We start from the raw sequence: 18,558 nt of genomic DNA, 5'->3' as shown, positions 1-18,558 counted from the left end.
GCTATGGAAGCCCCCTGAGTTCACCGACTCTGATCATATTTAGACAAGGCCATGGTCAAAGTGGAAGTTCTCTCCTCCCTTCAGAGAAAGGTACCTCCTTCTTTGATGACCCATTCTTTCCACTGGGATCTCACTCGCAGAGATCTTTCATTTAGGTTTTTTTTCCCCCAGAGTGTCTTGGCTTTCCATGCCTGAAATACTCTCATGGGCTTTTCAGCCAGATCTCCATGCATTAAGGGCTGATTATGAGGCCAGAGTGCTGTTTAGGACATCTGCCATTCTATGGGTCTCCTGTGTATCTCACTTCCCATGTTGGATCGTTCTCTCCCTTTTTTATTCTATCAGCTAGTATTTGCAGACACTATTTTTGTTTATGTGATCCCTTTGGTTCTTAGTCCTATCATTATGATCAATTGTGAACAGAAATTGATCACTGGGACTAGTGAGATGGCATTGGTACATGCCACCTTGATGGGATTGAATTGGAATCCCCTGGTATGTTTCTAACTCTACCGTTTGAGGTAAGTCAGCTTGAGCATGTCCCGAATTGCACATCTCTTCCCTCTTTTATTCCCACTCTTACATTTAACAGCGATCACTTTTCAGTTAAGTTTCAGTACTTAAGAAGAATTGTGTATTGATTACAGTATTCAACCAAAAGTATTAAGTAAAACAAACAAAAAAATACTAATTTTTCAAGTTGCTCATCAACAGTCAGGGCGGGGGCTGATCAAGTCACCGTTTCTCATAGTGTTCATTTCACTTTAACAGGTTTCCTTTTTGGTGCTCAGTTAGTTGTCACCTATCAGGGAGAACATGTGGTATTTGTCCCTTTGGGATTGGCTTATTACACTCAGCATAATGTTGTCCAAATTCCTAACAGGGATCACTTTTCAGTTAAAATTTAAAGTCTCCCTTTAAAACCCTTAACAAATCTTTTAGATAAACCGGTGCCCTGTAGTTAGGTGCATATACATTGATAATTGTTATATCTTCCTGTTGAATTGATCCCTTAATCATTATATAGTGTCCCTCTTTGTCTCTCTTAACAGTTTTTGTGGTAAAGTTTATGTTGTCCAATATTAAGATGGCTACGCCTGCTCTTTTTTCATTTCTATTGGCATGGTATATCTTTTTCCAGCCTTTCACTTTCAGTCTGTATGGATCTTTGTTGGAAAGATGTGTTTCTTGTAAGCAAAATCTGTGTCTTTTAACTGGACAGTTCAGGCCATTAATGTTCAATGTGACTAATGATAAGTGGTAACTTTGCCCTGCCATTTGCCAAAGATAAGTTCTAATATATGCTTTGAATTCCCTGTGATCTTTTGCTGTGAGGTTTCCTTCCTTTACCTTCTTTCATATTGATGACTGTGTTTCTGTGTTTCTGTGTGCGACACATCTTTAAGCATCTTTTGCAGGGCTGAAAGAGTGGCAACAAATTCTTTCAATTTCTGTTTTCTATGAAAAGTCATTATTTCACCTTCATTCACAAATGATAGCTTTGCAGGAAATAATATTCTGGGCTGGCAGTTGTTCTCTCTTAGTACCTGGGCTATATCTCGCCATTCCCTCCTAGCTTGTAGGGTTTCTGATGAGAAGTCTGCTGTGAGTCTGATTGGAGATCCTCTGAGAGTAATCTGACGTTTCTCTCTTGCACATTTTAGGATCTTTTCTTTATGTTTCACTGTGGAGAGTTTAATTACAAGGTGTAGTGGTGAGGATCTCTTTTGGTCGTGTTTATTAGGGGTTCTGTGAGCTTCCTGTACTAGGATTTCTCTGTCCTTCTCCAAACCTGGGAAATTTTCTGCTAATATCTCACTAAAAAGGCCTTCTAATCCTTTCTCCCTCTCCATGCCTTCAGGAACTCCTAGAACCCGAATGTTGGGTTTAATAGTATCCTGAAGATTCCTGACAATATTTTTTAGATTTCTAATTTCCTCTTCTTTTCTTTGGTTTGATTGTATATTTTCCTGTGCTCTGTCTTGTAAATCTGATATTCTCTCTTCTGCTTCACCCATTCTGTTTGTAAGGCTCTCTAATGTGTTTGTCATTTGATCTATTGAATTCTTTACTTCATTATGATTTCTCGTCACTATCACAGTTTCCTGTTGTACTAGTTGTTTCGTTTCATTCTGATTCCTCCTTAATATTTCATTTTCATGAGAGAGATTTTCTATCTTGTCCATTAAGGATTTCTGTAGTTCAAGAATTTGTTTTTGAGAACTTCTTAATGTTCTTATCAATTTTTTGAGATCTGCTTCTTGCATTTCTTCTATCTCATCATCTTCATAATCTTGAATTGGGGTGTCTTTTTCATTTAGGGGCGTCATAGTGTCTTCCTTGTTTTTATTACCTCGGTTTTTGCGTTTGTTATTTGGCATATTGGAGATATTTGGTTTCTTCACTGTGGTGCTTTTTCTTGTTATATTATGACTCTAGATTAAGTGGACTATTTTTGATGGAGCCTTAGAGGCTTGAGATGGGTGTGGCCTGAGAGCTCTGTTTGGTGTGCCAAAGGTGACACTCCCAGGTTAGGCGTGGTAGATCTCTCTCTCTTTCTTTCTTTTTTTGATTCAAAAGGGAAGTAATTCCACACAGCTGAACGAGGTTGGAGGTAGTTAGCAGGCAAATGATATACCCACAGGAGCCAGAGATAAGAAACTCTTTCCCAAGGACCACACAAGGAATCTATTCTGCCCTCAAGTGGGCTCCAATTCTCCTTCAGTCTCCCACTGGGTTGCCAAAGTTACGGAATTGTAGCATCTCTGGAGAGTACTCACGTGAATTCCGTGAGTTCTCTCCCCCACTGTCTCTTTTTTCACAGTCTCAGTTCAGTAGCACCACAAATTCACTAGGTCCTAATCTCCTGTTAATTCACCCCGCCCAGAGTCAGGTTTTTCTGCTAGGCTCAGGGCCGGTGCAGACCTGAGGTCGCTCTGCTTATGATGTATGTCCAAGATGGTGCCTGCTCTTTGTCTTGCTCGCCCTTGAGAGGTGAGCGGAGAGAGAGAAACCCGTGTCCGTAGCAGTCACTTTCTCTCTCTCTCTTCTAGTTAGCCTGGTGAACTTTTCCCCCCGGGGTCGTTCCCTCTAGTCTCCTCTTTCTGCTTGCCTGCTGGTGTCTCGGGCTATTGAGGTTCGGCTCACCTCGCATCCCAGCGCTGGTGTGTTGAGTCTGCCACAGGTGTCCCGAACTGTGGGCTCCCACGCTCTCCACGCAGGTCCACTGTGAATCACTCGTTCCGGAAGAGTTTCTTCTGCTGATTCTTCCCCTACTCTTCCTTGAACCTGCAGTATCTCCACTTTTATTAAACTGTCTCTCCCCGGACTATCAGTGTGCTCCCTTCCTATTCTGCCATCTTGCCTCTGTATACATTTTTTTAAAGATGTATTTATTTATTTGAAAGGCAGAGTTGCACACATTCACACACCCATACACACACACATACACACATGCACCCACACACACAAAGATAGCTTCCATCCATTGATTCACTCCCCAAATGGCCACAATGGCTGGGGCTGGGCCAGGCTGAAACCAGGAACCAGGAGTTTCTTCCTGATCTCCCATGTGGATGCAAGGTCCTAAGCACTTGGGCCATCTCCATTGCTTTCCAGGCAGGGCTCTGGATCAGTAGTGGGGCAGCTAGGAGGTGTCGCAGGCAGTGGCTTTACCCAATGCACCACAACACCAGCCCCCTCTGTATACCTTTTAATTTTGGGATAATTTTATTGCATCTTTTTGTGATACATTTCTGTTGGTTTACTTATTTAATACTTGTTCCATTGTTTAATGACTGTCAGTCTTCTTGGAAGCCTCACTAGAGCAGGGAAGATGACCCTTTTGTTCATAGCTAAATCTATAGCACCTCAGGGTCTAACATACTGTGAGGCACACAGGAGGCACTCAATAAATGCATGTTGGATAAATGTTGAGTGGGAGAGCTTGAAGAATGAAGGATAAAGGAGAATCATGAAGAGCTTGGAGAGCTCAGTTGGGTGGAACCTGGGAAGGATGCATGTTAGGCAACTCATTTCAAATTATTGACTAATAACAGATGCTGTAATGTGTGTGTGTGTGTGTGCGTGCACCTGGTTCCTTCCTGCTGAGTGTCTTGAAATATTCTCCCAGATGGGAGGGGTGCGGGAGGGGGGAGGTTGTGGAGGGGAAAAGCCATTGTAATCCATAATCTGTACTTTGGAAATTTATATTTGTTAAATAAAAGTAAAAAAGAAGGTGTTGGGGACAGCCTGCTTCCAAACCTCAAAAAAAAATATTCTCCCAACACTGGAAGAAAATGTAACCATTTTCTTATAATTGATTCTTGTTGAATGAGACTTGATTTTCCGTGTTCTGTGGTGAAGCCCATTTCACTAATTCCTTTCAGATAAGAAGTTACATTGGAGCTTAATTGATGTCTCCAGAGCACAGGTCTATTACCAAAGTCATCAAACAAGGATTGGGGGTTTGGCAGCAACAACTGATGAAACTGTTACTAAGGAAGTAAATTGCCTCTCTTTGTGTTGGGCAGATCACTAACTCTCCTTGTTCTTGTTTTATAGATTCCAAAAAGCAAGGCTTTCGAGTTCACTAAAGTGGCCATTGATGCAGGTTTCCGTCATATCGATGCAGCATACTTATATGAAAATGAGGAGGAGGTTGGGGCAGCTATTCGAGAGAAGATTGCTGATGGTACTGTGAAGAGAGAGGACATATTCTACACCACCAAGGTACAGTGACTACAGGCTACTGCCAGTTCAGATATGTTATTTTGAAAAGATATTTGGTCTCAATTTGAGTGCTCTATTTCCTAAAATTGTGGAGGCACATTATAGAAACAGAAAACAGAAAGGCTTACTTTGGGCAGGTGTGGCACAATGGGTTTAGCCACCTTCTATTTTGAAGTGCTGATTCAAATCCCCACTATTCCAATTCTAATGTACCTTGTTTTTTATACATTCAAGGCAACAGATGGTGGCCTAACTATTTGACTTTGCTCCTGACTTTTGCTTGGCTTATCCCTGGCTGTTCTGGGGATTTGAAGAGTGAACCACTGGATTACATCTCACTCTCTTTAGTCTCTCTCTCTCTCTCTTTCTTACCTTTTCATTCCGTCACTCTATCTGTAAAATAAAATAAATGAATCTTGATATATGAAAGAAAATACTTGCTTTGCTCTGAAATGTGTTAAAGATGAAATGTAGTTTTTTCAATGCCTTGGAACACTGATATGATTAATTTATAAAATAAGAACAATACCTATTTATTACATGAATTTACTGCATCCATATTGGTCTGCCCCTTTAATTCTTAGGTAAATATATATTCTTAGGTAAATATATCAGGTGCACTTGAGCTACTATTCAGAAAAGGGAGCTAGACTACAAGATCCTTCCCCCCTCCGATCTGCACTGAATTTAATAACATTTGAAAAATTTTCTCAGGTAGAAAAATCACACTTCCAGTGTAAAGAGAGTTGAGTTCTCTCCAGGTGAATCATATATATATTTATATTGACTGCAGTTTGTTTTTAGAATGTGGATCCCTCAGCAGAGTAGTTTTGGGGATTTATTATGTAGAATAGGGATCCCATTTGCTCTCACCTGGCATTTCTTATTTTATTTTTATTTGAATGACAGAGTCACAGAGAGAGGGGAAGAGACAGAGAGGTCTTCCATCTGCTGGTTCATTTACCAAATGGCCACAACAGTCAAGGCTGGGTCAGACAGAAGCCAGGAGCCAGGAGCCAGGAGCCAGGAGCCAGGAGCTTCTTTTGGTCTCTCACGTATGTGCAGGGACTCTAGCACTTGGGCCATCTTCTGCTGCTTTCTCAGTTGCATTAACAGAGAGCTGGATTGGAAGTGGAACAGCTGTGTCTGGAACTGGTTCCCATGTGGGGTGCTGGTGTTGGAGGCGGCAGCCTCGCTCACTATGCAAAATGCCAGTTCCATCTGCCATTTCTTGACTCCTTTTCAGAGGGTGACTTTCAATCTTTGAAATATCTGTTTTCCCTGCCCCATCTAAGTTTTATTGTTTTTCTTATACTGCAAGCAAGGAAATCTTGGTATCTCACTAAGGACCTGGTTTATAATGAATAACATAAAGTTAGTACCAACTCTTCTTAGTATTAGACCACCAAAATGCATTGCTACTCACAATTCACTTTTAGCTATAATGTCTAATTTCGATTCCCCAAAGTGTGAGATCACAAGCCAATTTTTATCTTTGTTGTTGCAGGTTTGGGCTACATTCCTTCGACCAGAGTTGGTTCGAACATCACTGGAAAAATCACTGAAAAAACTTCAACTGGATTATGTTGACCTATTTCTCATACATATTCCAATTCCTATGAAGGTAAGCTTTTGATTTTGTTTGAGCTCAAAATGAATTCATCAATATTATTATTATCGCTCAATTGTGTCATATTAGCTTGACGGCTAGATTATCTGTGTTTCTGTTGAAGGAGGTAGACTTGAATGAAGGGAATATAATTCATAAATGACTTGATTCTCTTTGAGAGTTGAATAATCCCTCTCCCCAAGACTTTTTCAGTCTTATCTCCCAGCCTTCAGAGGGACTGACATTCAATTACATCACTGCTTCCACCTTAGGCAGTTGAGGTGTAAAGTGATTATGCTGCCACCTACAGACCTATTAGCAATTAGAGTCCTCAAGAATGTTGAGTTACTACAGGTTCAGAGGAAGGGTAAGGACCTCTCCTACTTGTATTTCTTAGCCCAAACAAGTGGGAGACCTGGATCGTCTGCATTGTACAACCAGGCTCTTTTGGACTTTGCTGATCCGAACTCTCTTCACAATAGACTTTGGCTGAATACCAATGATAGCCTCCATCTGTCAGAGCTGGGTAATTAACAACTGGAAGTAAAACACATTGATTTAAGGTTCTGATTAGTACTGCACTTCAAAGCATACTGTCCTTGGGAAATGAAATCTGTCCCAACTGTAGGAGACCTCAATCTTGTGAACTTTAGGGGTTTGTGGGGGTAGCAGATGTATGGGGTAGTCTGTAGTTTGTAGCCTCTCAGATGATTCTGATTTTCATTCTCTCCTTACAGACTTCCCTTACAGACACATGTATGCACATGAATGCTCATAGACACTTGCAGTTAATCACATTTCCTGAGGGTTCTATGCCGAAGCTCCATGGGCATAAAAAAGATCATTATGAAAGAAAAACTCTTCATCCTGTCTTCTTTCTGTTTTCCAGCCTGGGGATGACCCCCTACCACAGGATGCCAAAGGGCAAATCATTTTAGAAACAGTGGATCTTTGTGACACATGGGAGGTATGTGTGGCTATAGACAAACAAAGGCACCATCTAGGAAGGTAAGAAACACTGCCTGGGGAATCAGAAGAGACAGGTTTTACTCCAGCAGATGTCTAATCTCACACATGATATGGAACCCCTCTGTAGTTCTTTGTTCCTATCTATACAGTGAGGGACTTGAACTAGACTACCTCAGAGGACTTCTAATTTTTAGTTTTTAAAAATATTTATTTGTTTTAAAGGCAGAGTAACAGAGTGAGAGGGAGACAGAGAAACAGATCTTGTATCTGCTGGTTCACCCCTCAAACGGCCACAAAGGTTGGGTCTGGGTCAGGCTGAAGTCAGGATCCTGGAAATCCATTTAGACCTCCCACATGGATGACAGGGGCACAAGTGCTTGGGTCATCTTCCACTGCTTTTCCAGGTACATTAGAAGGGAGCTGGATCTAAAGTAGAGCATCTAGGATTTAAAGCAGTACTCTGGTATGGGATGCTGGTTTCACAGTTGGTGGCTTAACCTGCTGCACCAAAACACTGGTCCCAATTTAAACTTCTCTTTTTCTAAGCAGGTATTTATTTGCACCACAGACAAGGTTGAGAAAGTGAACCCTCCAAAGAGTATCAGCAGAAGGAAACTCAAGAAGAGATAGAGATATATCCAAGAAAGGTGGAGCCCATCTGTAGAGGGAGGAAAGCAGCAGACTTTGCAGATGGGTACACTGGAAGGAAGAGTGGAAACTTCCTTCATGTAGCCCATCCTAATTTTTATTTTCACAATTCTAGAAAAGAGGTGTCAATAAAACCTCTACTAGCAGAAAACTTAGAGTGTTCCTTTGCCTTTGACTCTTGGTACATTTGTTAAAAACTATTGTAAGCTTAATAGCAAAATAGGCATTACTGAAGAGGGCAAAGGAAGTAAAGGGGTATTTTAAAACAATTGAAGATCTATTAATTGTGCTCAGTATGCATGTAATAGAATCGGAGAGACAAATATGTGTGCACAGAAAGAGTACATTATGAAATAATGTATTATAATGTATTCAAGTGATAAAATTATTTATTTCAGCAAAATTGTTACACATGTTTAAAAGATTTCTAGTTTTTAGAAACTCTAATGACAAATCAAAAGTGCAAAGTGCATTAAAGATTTAACCACACATTTCCAACTTGCCCAGGCTCTGGAGAAGTGCAAGGAAGCAGGTTTAACCAAGTCCATTGGGGTGTCCAATTTCAATTGCAAACAGCTGGAACTGATACTGAACAAGCCAGGGCTCAAGTATAAGCCCACCTGCAACCAGGTGAGTCTGTAGCCCTCTGGGCCTTTTCTTCCTATGTTCTGTTCTTTACATTCTTCTTCCTTAAATCAAGATAGTCCTTGATATCAAGATATCAAGATATCAAGATATGATATGCCAAAAGATCCTGATAAACAGAATAAAAATGAGTTTATTTTCATGCAGAAACTTTTTTATAATATTATTTGTTCTTTAGTTTTGAGTTTTTTAAATATTTATTTTATTTATTTCAAAGTCAGAGTCACACACAGAGAGAGGGAGAGGGAGAGACACAGAGAGAGGCCTTCCATCTGCCGGCTCACTATCAAAATGAGCGGGACAGCTAAGGCGTGGCCAGGCCAAAGCAAGGAGCCTGGAACTCCATCCAGGTGCAGGGGTCTGAGGATTTTTTCCATCTTGTGCTGCTTTCCCAGGCACATTAGCAGGGAGCTGGATTGGAAGTGAAGTAGCTGGGACTCGAACGAGCACTCATTTGGCTTACCTTGTTGTGTCACAATTATTATATGGCCTGCATTGTTCTTTTTGATGCTTAAAATTTCATATTAGCTAGCAGAAGGCTTTTCAAGTGAGCTTCTAGTCCCTTTGATACCTCATTTTCTTCTTTGCTTTCTAGAGTGCAAGCTTTTCTGTGCTCAGATTTTAATCATTTTAAAACATTAATAAAACAAAATAATTGAAGAAATTTGTTTCATCCATCTGATATCTGATGAGATTTGAAGGTATTTCAGAAGGTGCATAGGGAAAATGACCTATTTAAAAATGTAGTACATATATTAATGATATATTAGAAGTAGAGTGGAGCTTGAACTGAGACATGGGGCTATGGGCTGTGGATACCTCAAGCAGTTTCTTCAGTGGTGTGCCAGTGCTCCTTTTTAATGTATTAGGTAGCCCTTCAGAGGATTTGTTTTTCACTGACATGTGGTTATTGGCTCATGTATTCTGATACCTTTTTGTCTTGGTACATTACAGGTGGAATGTCATTTTTATCTCAACCAGAGCAAACTTCTGGAGTACTGCAAGTCCAAGGACATTGTTCTTGTTGCTTACAGCGCCTTGGGATCCCACAGAGATCCAATCTGGTAGTGAGAATATGAGAGTTAACCCATGTCAGCAATTCTACTGATAAGCACTAAAATGAGTTTTAGTACTTTATTATGAAAAAGCTCAAAAAAGGAGGCACAATATAGTATGGTGAATTTCCCAGTACCATCAGTGAGCTTCACTGTCACCAACATTCTCTGCCTCTGCCTTCCATACTATGTGCACCTATTACCAACTTCACTCCAAAATGTAAAGAGTGATAGAGAGAGAGAGAGAGAAAGAGAGAGAGAGAGAGAGAGAGAGAAGCAGTGAAAGATCTTCCATTTGCTGGTTCCATCCCCAAATGCCCTCAGCAGCTGGGACTGGGCCAGGCCAATGTCACAAAGTCAGGAAGTCTATTTAGGTCTCCCACATGGATAGCAGGGAGCAAAGGGCCATCATCTTCTGCCTTCCTGGGTACATAAACAGGAATTTTAATCAAAAGAAGAGGAGCCAGGACATGAATCAGCTTCTCATATGGGATGTGGGCATTTCAAGCAATGTGTTAGCTCACTGTGCTGCAATCACTACACTGATCGATCTATCTATCTATCTATCTATCTATCTAAAAGATAACATAAAGACAGAGCTCCCAAGCAGTGTTTCACTCCCCAGTGCCTGCAATAACTGAGACTTTGCTGAGCAGTTGATAGGAACTAGGAACTCAACTTATGTCTCCCATGTGATAGGGAAACAATTACTTGAGATATCACTGCTGCAACTACAGGGTCTGCATTAAGGAAATCTGAGATTAGGCCTGGAGCTGAGGCTCAATCCCGAACTCTGTGATACGGGCTACTGGTGTTTCAACCACTAAGCCAAATGTCTTTCTCCCTACAAATATAATTTTACAAAATTATTATAAATTTTATATAGAATATAATGCATATGTCTTGGATGTACAGTTGCAACAGATGGATGAACTATATAACAGATATTCCTATCATATTACAGGAACTTTCTGTATTCCAGAACATTCTTATGTGTTCCTCCTGAGATGAGTCTTCCTCACCTTTAGGAAATTCTTTTCTGTTTTTTATTTTTTTGCCTTAGATTAATTTTGTCTACTGTAGTACTTATATGAAAGAAGTCATATACATTATTTTGTTTTGTTTCTTTTACTCAGTATGTTTGTGAGATTCATGGAATTAGTTGCAAGGATCTGTTGATTGTTGATTGCAAGGATTGTTGATCCATTCACTTGTTGATGGCCATTCTAATTATTTCCAGTTGCTGCCACTATGAATCTTATGAATATTCATGAAATTTTTAAAATCATACCATAGTGCACCTATTTCTGTCAATTGTCTGGGGAATTTGTGCTAAAAGATCAACATACTCTAGATTTTCCATCTTACATCCTTAATATCCACCCTAGGATTGATCAGAATAGCCCATATCTCTTGAAAGACCCAACTGTGAATGCCATTGCTAAGAAAATCAACTGAACCCCAGGTCAGGTTGCCCTGCGCTACCTTCTGCAGCGGGGAGTGGTGGTCCTGGCCAAAAGCTTCAATGAGAAGAGAATCAAAGAGAATGTCCAGGTAAAGATTGAGCAGTTTCTTTCTCTAGTGATGCCTGTGAACTGTATTGGGGCAATCTCTCTTGCATGAGAACTTGTGCTATGTCTCATTACACCTTTGAATCTCTCCCCAGGGTATTATAAGAGGCAGTTTGGAAGGATGGGAAGAAAGAGTCTAAAGTTTTGTCACCTCACACATAATTGGGCAACTTACAAGTCCTACGACAACAACCTTATTTCAATTTCAATATTTTCTGAGTTTCATGAGTCCATCTATTTGGTAAAGATGGTTAGGGATGCTGGTTCCTCTCCTTCACCTTCCTCACCTGAACACCTATTTGAACTTTAAGCTCAAATTCAGATAGGCTTAGTTATTTATTAAACAAGCGAGGTGCCCCACGGTGTTTTTTAACCATCATAGTACTTGGCTTGGCTCTGAGAGTCAGTTTTCTCTTTGTTAGCTTAAAGTTTTTGACTGTCTGTCAGTGTGCTGTTTGGATTGTGAAGCGTTAAATGAACTGACTCTCTCTGGTTGAATTTTATCACTTTTTTTTTTTTTTTGACAGACAGAGTGGACAGTGAGAGAGAGAGACAGAGAGAAAGGTCTTCCTTTGCCGTTGGTTCACCCTCCAATGGCTGCCACAGCCGGCGCACCGCGCTGATCCGATGGCAGGAGCCAGTTACTTATCCTGGTCTCCCATGGGGTCCAGGGCCCAAGCACTTGGGCCATCCTCCACTGCACTCCATGGCCACAGCAGAGAGCTGGCCTGGAAGAGGGGCAACCGGGGCAGAATCCGGCGCCCCGACCGGGACTAGAACCCGGTGTGCCGGCGCTGCAAGGCGGAGGATTAGCCTCGTGAGCCGCGGCGCCGGCTGGAACATATTATTTCTAATGCATTTGTTTAAATCCTTGTAACTATAGATTAAATTAATATATTTAAGATAAAATCAACAAGCAAATTTCATTGTGAAAGCATTCAAAAATATTTTATTTTATTTTATTCAATTCAACATTGTAATACATATTCCCATGACAGCTATATCACTTCTGGAGTATATTTTTAAAATGCAGGACCAATAAATAAATGAATGAGTGGATGGATAGACAATATAGATGAGAGATGATATATATGATAGCAAGACAAAATATAAAGAAGTGAGATAGATGATAGATAGATAGGTAGGTAGGTAGAACTTTGAGTTTCCTGTGAAGTTATTTCCTGATTGCAATAATGAATTTAATATTTTTTACCCAAGATCTTTCTGCTTTGTTATTGAAGGGGTATTAGTACAAATAAAAACAAATCTGGATTTCAGTAAGAAAGATTTGTTATATATGGAGCATTCTTTGTTTATAAAATTCTTGTGTGTTTAAGATGTTTAATAGGGAAGAGCAAGTATTCCATCAATAGAGAGTGTTTGGAAATATGAGATGAGGAAATGGTGTAGTCAGAGTTGAAAGGACAGTGATTTTTCTTGAGGTCAACAGATCGAGTGGTTATTCTGTGTTCCAAGGCTTGTTTCAGTTCAAAGCTGGATCAAGTTGAAGGGGATGGTAAAGAAGGAAGCACCTTTGACTAAGTCAGGGGCAGCAAGTATATTGCCCAACTGCTCATATATTTGGAGAAAAATGTTTTGCTTTTTCTACTTAGAAAGATTTGGAATTGATAAATTGTATGTCTCAAAAGACTAGTGGCAGAACTCAGGAAGAAGAGTTCTCAGACTGAGTTTATGTGGAAACCAGTGGTGATGAAAATGCTTCCCTTAATGCCATCTTTATCACCTTTTCACTGGTGGAAGGAAGCTGCCATGGGGAATCTAAATGTGATTCTTTCATCCCTTTCAGATTTTTCAGTTTGAATTGACTGCAGAGGGCATGAAAGTAATTGATGGCCTCAACAGGAATTTACGATATTCTAAATTTCTATTGTAAGTGATTCATGTAGATGATTTCACAGGTTATTCTCTGTTGTGCAAAGGTTTAAACTGGAATAGTTCTTCCCTAAACCAAAAAGACAGACCTGCCTTGGGGGATAGATGTTAAATAGGATCTTTCCTGTAGACTTCACAGAAGAAATTTCCTTTGAGGCTCAATCTCTGTTTCAGGACTCAGGATAGATCATAAGGAAAACTGCTAGAAGATGCGTCATTGTGAATCCACTTCTTATTTACTACCTGTTCCAGAGGCACTGTTTTCAGGGGCCATTTGCCCATTAGACAGAAGGTACAGAGCTTACAACTCCAAATTTTTTAATATTCTTTAACATGATTTATTTTTAATATATGTCAAAGATGAAACACATGAACACATAACAACGAATAACTAATTTTATAAAATGCAACCTGATCTTTTTTTCTCTATATACCCAGGCAGTGTACAATGTAACTCTAAGGAGGATGGGGCCTAGAAGGCAGATAGATATTCCTGGGTCCTAAGGATATCATAGGGAGTCCTACTTCTACTTCCTGCCCTAAGTATTCAGTAGCATTTCTTTAAGATGTGGCATTCCCCTTCCATCTATTTCTACCAAAGTGATCTATTCCTTGGCTTTCTTTTCCTCAATAACAACTCCCATTTCCTCAGCTATTTCTTCTCACCAAGATGAACTGTGAGTAGATCATGAAATGAACTGGTCTACAAGTACACATATCAAGAAAAGGTCCTCTGATATTTCTCTGAATCCTCAAATCAGGAGTTTTACTCAAGTGCCATCTTTGTCTATCAGCCTGTGAGGAGTCCCTACATGCCTTGACTTTTGATTTATTCACAAACACAATATTCTATTTTATTACTTCAGGACATCAGGATTGAAGAGAAAGAGGAACAATCAAACAGAGAAATTTAGGATTGAATTTTGAGATAAGAAATATAAAATTTTATTGAAAATTAAAATTCCAATCTGCAAAGAAGGATTTCAAAAGGCCCTTCCTATTTGTAAAGTTATAACAGTATTCAGAGTAAAGACATTTTAAATGATTAAAAATTGTGAAATAATTTTCTACAATCCAAATCATTTAAGTATAAATTTATAATATGCCTCAGTGGACCATAAATGATTTGTTTTATTCTTCTTTGTGGCTCTGAGTTGATAACATAGCTCCTGGCACAGAACTGCTCACTATATAGTCTTTAATGGAATTTGATTGAGAAACACAGCTTATAAGAAAGAAAAAATCACATGGGAAAAAGAAAAAACAGACAGTAATGGTAATTTCTAAATAACATATGCTTTTATTTATTTATTTGAGAAAGAGAAAGTGAGGGGCAGCTACCATTCTAGCTGTATCTTTTGAGAAACCCTCCTTTTCAGAATGGAGAAAGAATTAATGTTAATATCCCTTATTCTCTTTCAGTGCTGTTAATCACCCTAATTATCCATTTTCTGAAGAATACTGATCATGAAATATTGAATGTTATTTCCAGAGTGTTCTTCAAGGCGGTTGTGGAGAAAATTTGTCTTTGGTAGACGTGACTAAGAAGCAGTGTCTGTATTCTCAGGTGGCTTTCCTTGTTGTACAATGAAGTAATAAAGATTTCAACATAAAGAAGCTTCTTTTCTCTGATTATTATAAGAGGATGAAGGTTTGGAGCATGGGCGGGAGGGAGGGTAGGGTGAGAGGTATCACTATGTTCCTAAATCTGTATATATGAAATACATGAAACTTGTAAAACTTAAATAAAATTTTAAAAAGTTATTGAAAGGTTTGAAGACAAAAAGGAATGGATAGAGGATACAAGTAAACTGTAATCCTCCCATTCAAAAATATTTAAGTTTTGGTGCATTTTCCTTCATGATTTTTCTAAACAAAATGTATTTGTTTTGTATGTATTTTTATTCACAAAGTTAAGCATATCTTCAACATACAGCTTTTGTACTTTCCTTTTACTTAAGTAACTATTTTCCAAGGTATCAAATCTTGTTCAGAAACTCCACTATTATGTTTCATTTGTTGTAAAGCATTGTACCTTATTAATTTATTTAATTTCTTTAAATTTTTTTATTTGAGAGGCAGGGAGACAGAGATGGAAGGATAGATAAGAAGAGATCTCTCATCTTCGGGTTTACTTCCAAATGCCTGGGGACCAGGAACTCAATCCAGTCTCTTAAATGGGTGGCAAGGACTACTTAACCCATCACATGCTGCCTCCAAAGTTGTGCATTAACAGATGGCTGGAATTAGGAGCAGAGCCCAGACATGAATCCAAGTACTCTGATATGTGATGCAGGCATCTTAACTACTACATCAAATACTCATTCCTGTTTAGTTTCTTAATCATCTACCCATGTTTGGTCATTGTTAACAGTTATTCTATATTGTGCCATTTGCTCATTTGTTTATCCAGCAAAACACTATTGAATACCCTTTATGTTCCAGATGCTATTTTATAGGCAAATACTAAATTAAAGTGATGTGTTTAAAATCCAGTGAACGAAGCAGACTATGAATTAAATAAGCAAGAAGCATTTAGTTGTGAGAAATGAGTAAGGGGCTGCTGGGAGATAATTCTGTATGAATTTTCATATATATATATACACACACATATATCCACATATGTGTACATATAATGCACTTATATGTGGTGGAATGAGAAGGTCATGCCAAGATGGCTGCTGACAACAGAAACTGCCTGGCAACAGGCCATGATTGGATGGCTTCGGAAACCACACAACAGTCTGACTGACAACAGGCTGTGATTGGATGGTTTCAGAAACTTCCTGGCAACAGAGCCTGACTGGCAACAGGCTGTGATTGGATGGCTTTGGAAACTGCCTGGCAACAGGCTGTGATTGGTTGGGGCATAGACCACCCCTTGACCAGACTGGCTGCCTTGGCTATATATGCAGCTGTAGCAACTGAAATAAACTAGTCTGCAGGCTGCTCACCTCTGGCCTGCTTTCACCTGACTCCCAGGGTCTATGTGGTGACTCCGTGCCTCTTGCCCCCACTACACTCCTCCTCCCAGAATCGAATCCACTGCAACACTTATTTATATATTTATATATGTATATATAGATTTGATAAAAAGAGACACTAACTGTCCTTTATTCCACACTATTTTCTCAAAAAGTTTTTATGGCAACTGATCTTGTCATATAGAAATATTAACTCCTTCCAAGGAAATGAAAGACATGCTTACTGACTAGTAATATAAAGAAAATATTACCTTCCAGTTAAAGGCTTTATATGTTTATTACCCAACACAATGTTGTGAGTAGTTCAGAATCAAGGCTTTTCTGCTGAACCTCAATCCACTGCTGGTGCAAATATGATTGGCCCGTAATTCACCCTCTGGAAACTGGAGCCAAAGCAACTAGCACAAAAATTCTACATTGCTTTGGTTAATGAAATATTCTTTTGTCTTACTCAGAAGTTTCATGACTTCTACCAGCATCTGTGAAACTGACAGGAAAATTTGATAGCTTGCAAGTCAGATTAAAGCCAGACAGTTCCTGATTCTTGATTGTGATTTTGGGGGAAATAAATCAGGGAAAGAGGGTAGGTAGTTGTGGGCAGAGTTGGTAGGAGTGATTTTAACCAGGATGATAAGAAAAATTCACGAAGAAATTTACAATTTACTTATGAGCAGCAGTTTGAAGTGACTAAATGGATATAGGGTGGGAAAAGAAGATTCCTGGTACATTGAATGGGACGTATTAAAGCTGTGAAGAAAAGATGTTCCTGCAATATTTGAATGATAGCGATTAGGTTAATATGTTTAGAGTTTTTGTGAGCAAGGCATATGGGAGCAGAAGATAAGATCCAGAGGAGATATGGGGGCCTATACTATGTAGGTTTTTTTTTTTTTTAAAAAGCATTAATTATTATTCTGAGAGCATTGGAAAGGGATTGTAAGATCTAAGCAGAGGAGTTGCACAAATAGACATAGGTTAAAAGGATCACTGAGGTCAACACATTGAGAAGATACTATAGAGGAAAATGGCAGATAAATCATCTCTTAGGGTTTTTTGTTTTTTTGTTTGTTTGTTTGTTTTTGACAGGCAGTTAGTGAAAGAGAGAAACAGAGAGAAAGGTCTTCCTTCCCTTGGTTCACCCCCTAAATGGCCGCTATGGTCGGCACACTATGCCGAACTGAAGCCAGGAGCCAGGTGCTTCCTCCTGGTCTCCCTTGTGGGTGCAGGGCCCAAGCACTTGGGCCATCCTCCACTGCCATCCCAGGCCACAGCTGAAAGCCGGACTGGAAGAGGAGCAACCGGGACAGAATCCGGAACCCCAACCTGGACTAGACCCGGATGTGCTGCCACCGCAGGCACAGGACTAGCCAAATGAGCCGAATCGCCAGCCTCTTAGGGTTCTATATAAGAACCCATGTAGTGGCCGGTGCCATGGCTCAATAGGCTAATCCCCCGCCTGTGGCACCAGCACACCGGGTTCTAGTCCTGAATAGGGTGCCGGATTCTGTCCCGGTTGCCCTTCTTCCAGTCCAGCTCTTTGCTATTGCCCGGGAATGCAATGGAGGATGGCCCAAGTCCTTGGGCCCTGCACCCGCATGGGAACCAGGAGAAGCACCTTGCTCCCAGCTTCTGATCAGCACGGTGTGCCAGTTGCTGCGGCCATTGGAGAGTGAACCAATGGCACAGAAAGACTTTTCTCCGTGTGTGTGTGTGTGTCTCTCTCTCTCACTATCCACTCTGCCTGTCAAAAAGAAAAAAAAAACTCACGTACTAAATGATGTTGTCTTTGACACAATATATAGATTTACATAGATATGTTTTAAGGATAGAGTCAACAAAATATTCCAACAGATTGGATGTATGATGAGAGGGGGAAAATGGAATGAAAATTGAATCCAGAAATTTTTACCTGAGTAACTTGAAGGAAGGAGTTATAGTGTGCTGAGATGGAGGAGATGAGGGTGGAGTAGATTTTTGTCAGAAGACGTGTTATTCAATTTTAGACATGGTATGTTTGAGTTCTTGTTATACATTCAAGTAGAGGTGCCACAGAGACCACTGGGCATGTAAGTCTAGAAATAGAGAATAGGTATATGTCAAACACACTTGATTAGATTTCGCCAGAAAATAGTTGCTTGAAACCATGAAATTATCTGATCATATTAGATTTGCTAAGTGAGTGAATGTGGACAGAGGAGAAATGAGACACAGGCATATTTTCACCACTAAGGCATTGGTTAGAGAGAGAGAGAGAGAGAGAGGATGAAGCAGCAAAGGAAGCTATAAAGGAGTGATTGCAACATACAGTGGAAAGGGGGAGATAGTTCTGATACTCAAATGAAAAAACTTTTTTTAATGGAGAAAACAGACAAATGTTAGTAGTGACAAAAGTAAGATGAGAGCTTGGTTTTGGCAATTGGACTTAACAGGATTAAGAACAGTTTTGATATGAT

At 39.8% G+C, this 18,558-nt stretch overlaps 1 protein-coding gene across 1 annotated transcript in view; it reads left to right on the top strand.

Moving 5' to 3' along the window:
• Nucleotides 1–14,738, top strand: part of LOC108176284 (aldo-keto reductase family 1 member C15) — a 41,549-nt gene extending 26,811 nt beyond the window's left edge. The window contains exons 3-10 of the mRNA XM_070055813.1: nucleotides 4,564–4,731; nucleotides 6,239–6,355; nucleotides 7,230–7,307; nucleotides 8,465–8,587; nucleotides 9,557–9,666; nucleotides 11,046–11,211; nucleotides 13,036–13,118; nucleotides 14,544–14,738. Of these exons, the coding sequence (XP_069911914.1) occupies nucleotides 4,564–4,731; nucleotides 6,239–6,355; nucleotides 7,230–7,307; nucleotides 8,465–8,587; nucleotides 9,557–9,666; nucleotides 11,046–11,115 (666 nt within the window). The 3' untranslated portion in view covers nucleotides 11,116–11,211; nucleotides 13,036–13,118; nucleotides 14,544–14,738. The remainder of the gene's footprint in view (nucleotides 1–4,563; nucleotides 4,732–6,238; nucleotides 6,356–7,229; nucleotides 7,308–8,464; nucleotides 8,588–9,556; nucleotides 9,667–11,045; nucleotides 11,212–13,035; nucleotides 13,119–14,543) is intronic.
• The last annotated feature ends 3,820 nt before the right edge of the window (nucleotides 14,739–18,558 follow it).

The sequence above is a fragment of the Oryctolagus cuniculus genome, chromosome 13, assembly GCF_964237555.1.
Source record: "Oryctolagus cuniculus chromosome 13, mOryCun1.1, whole genome shotgun sequence".
In the NCBI taxonomy this organism is placed as follows: domain Eukaryota; kingdom Metazoa; phylum Chordata; class Mammalia; order Lagomorpha; family Leporidae; genus Oryctolagus; species Oryctolagus cuniculus.
The sequence above is the reverse complement of the archived record's forward strand: the minus strand, read 5'-3'. Positions and strand labels throughout refer to the sequence as shown.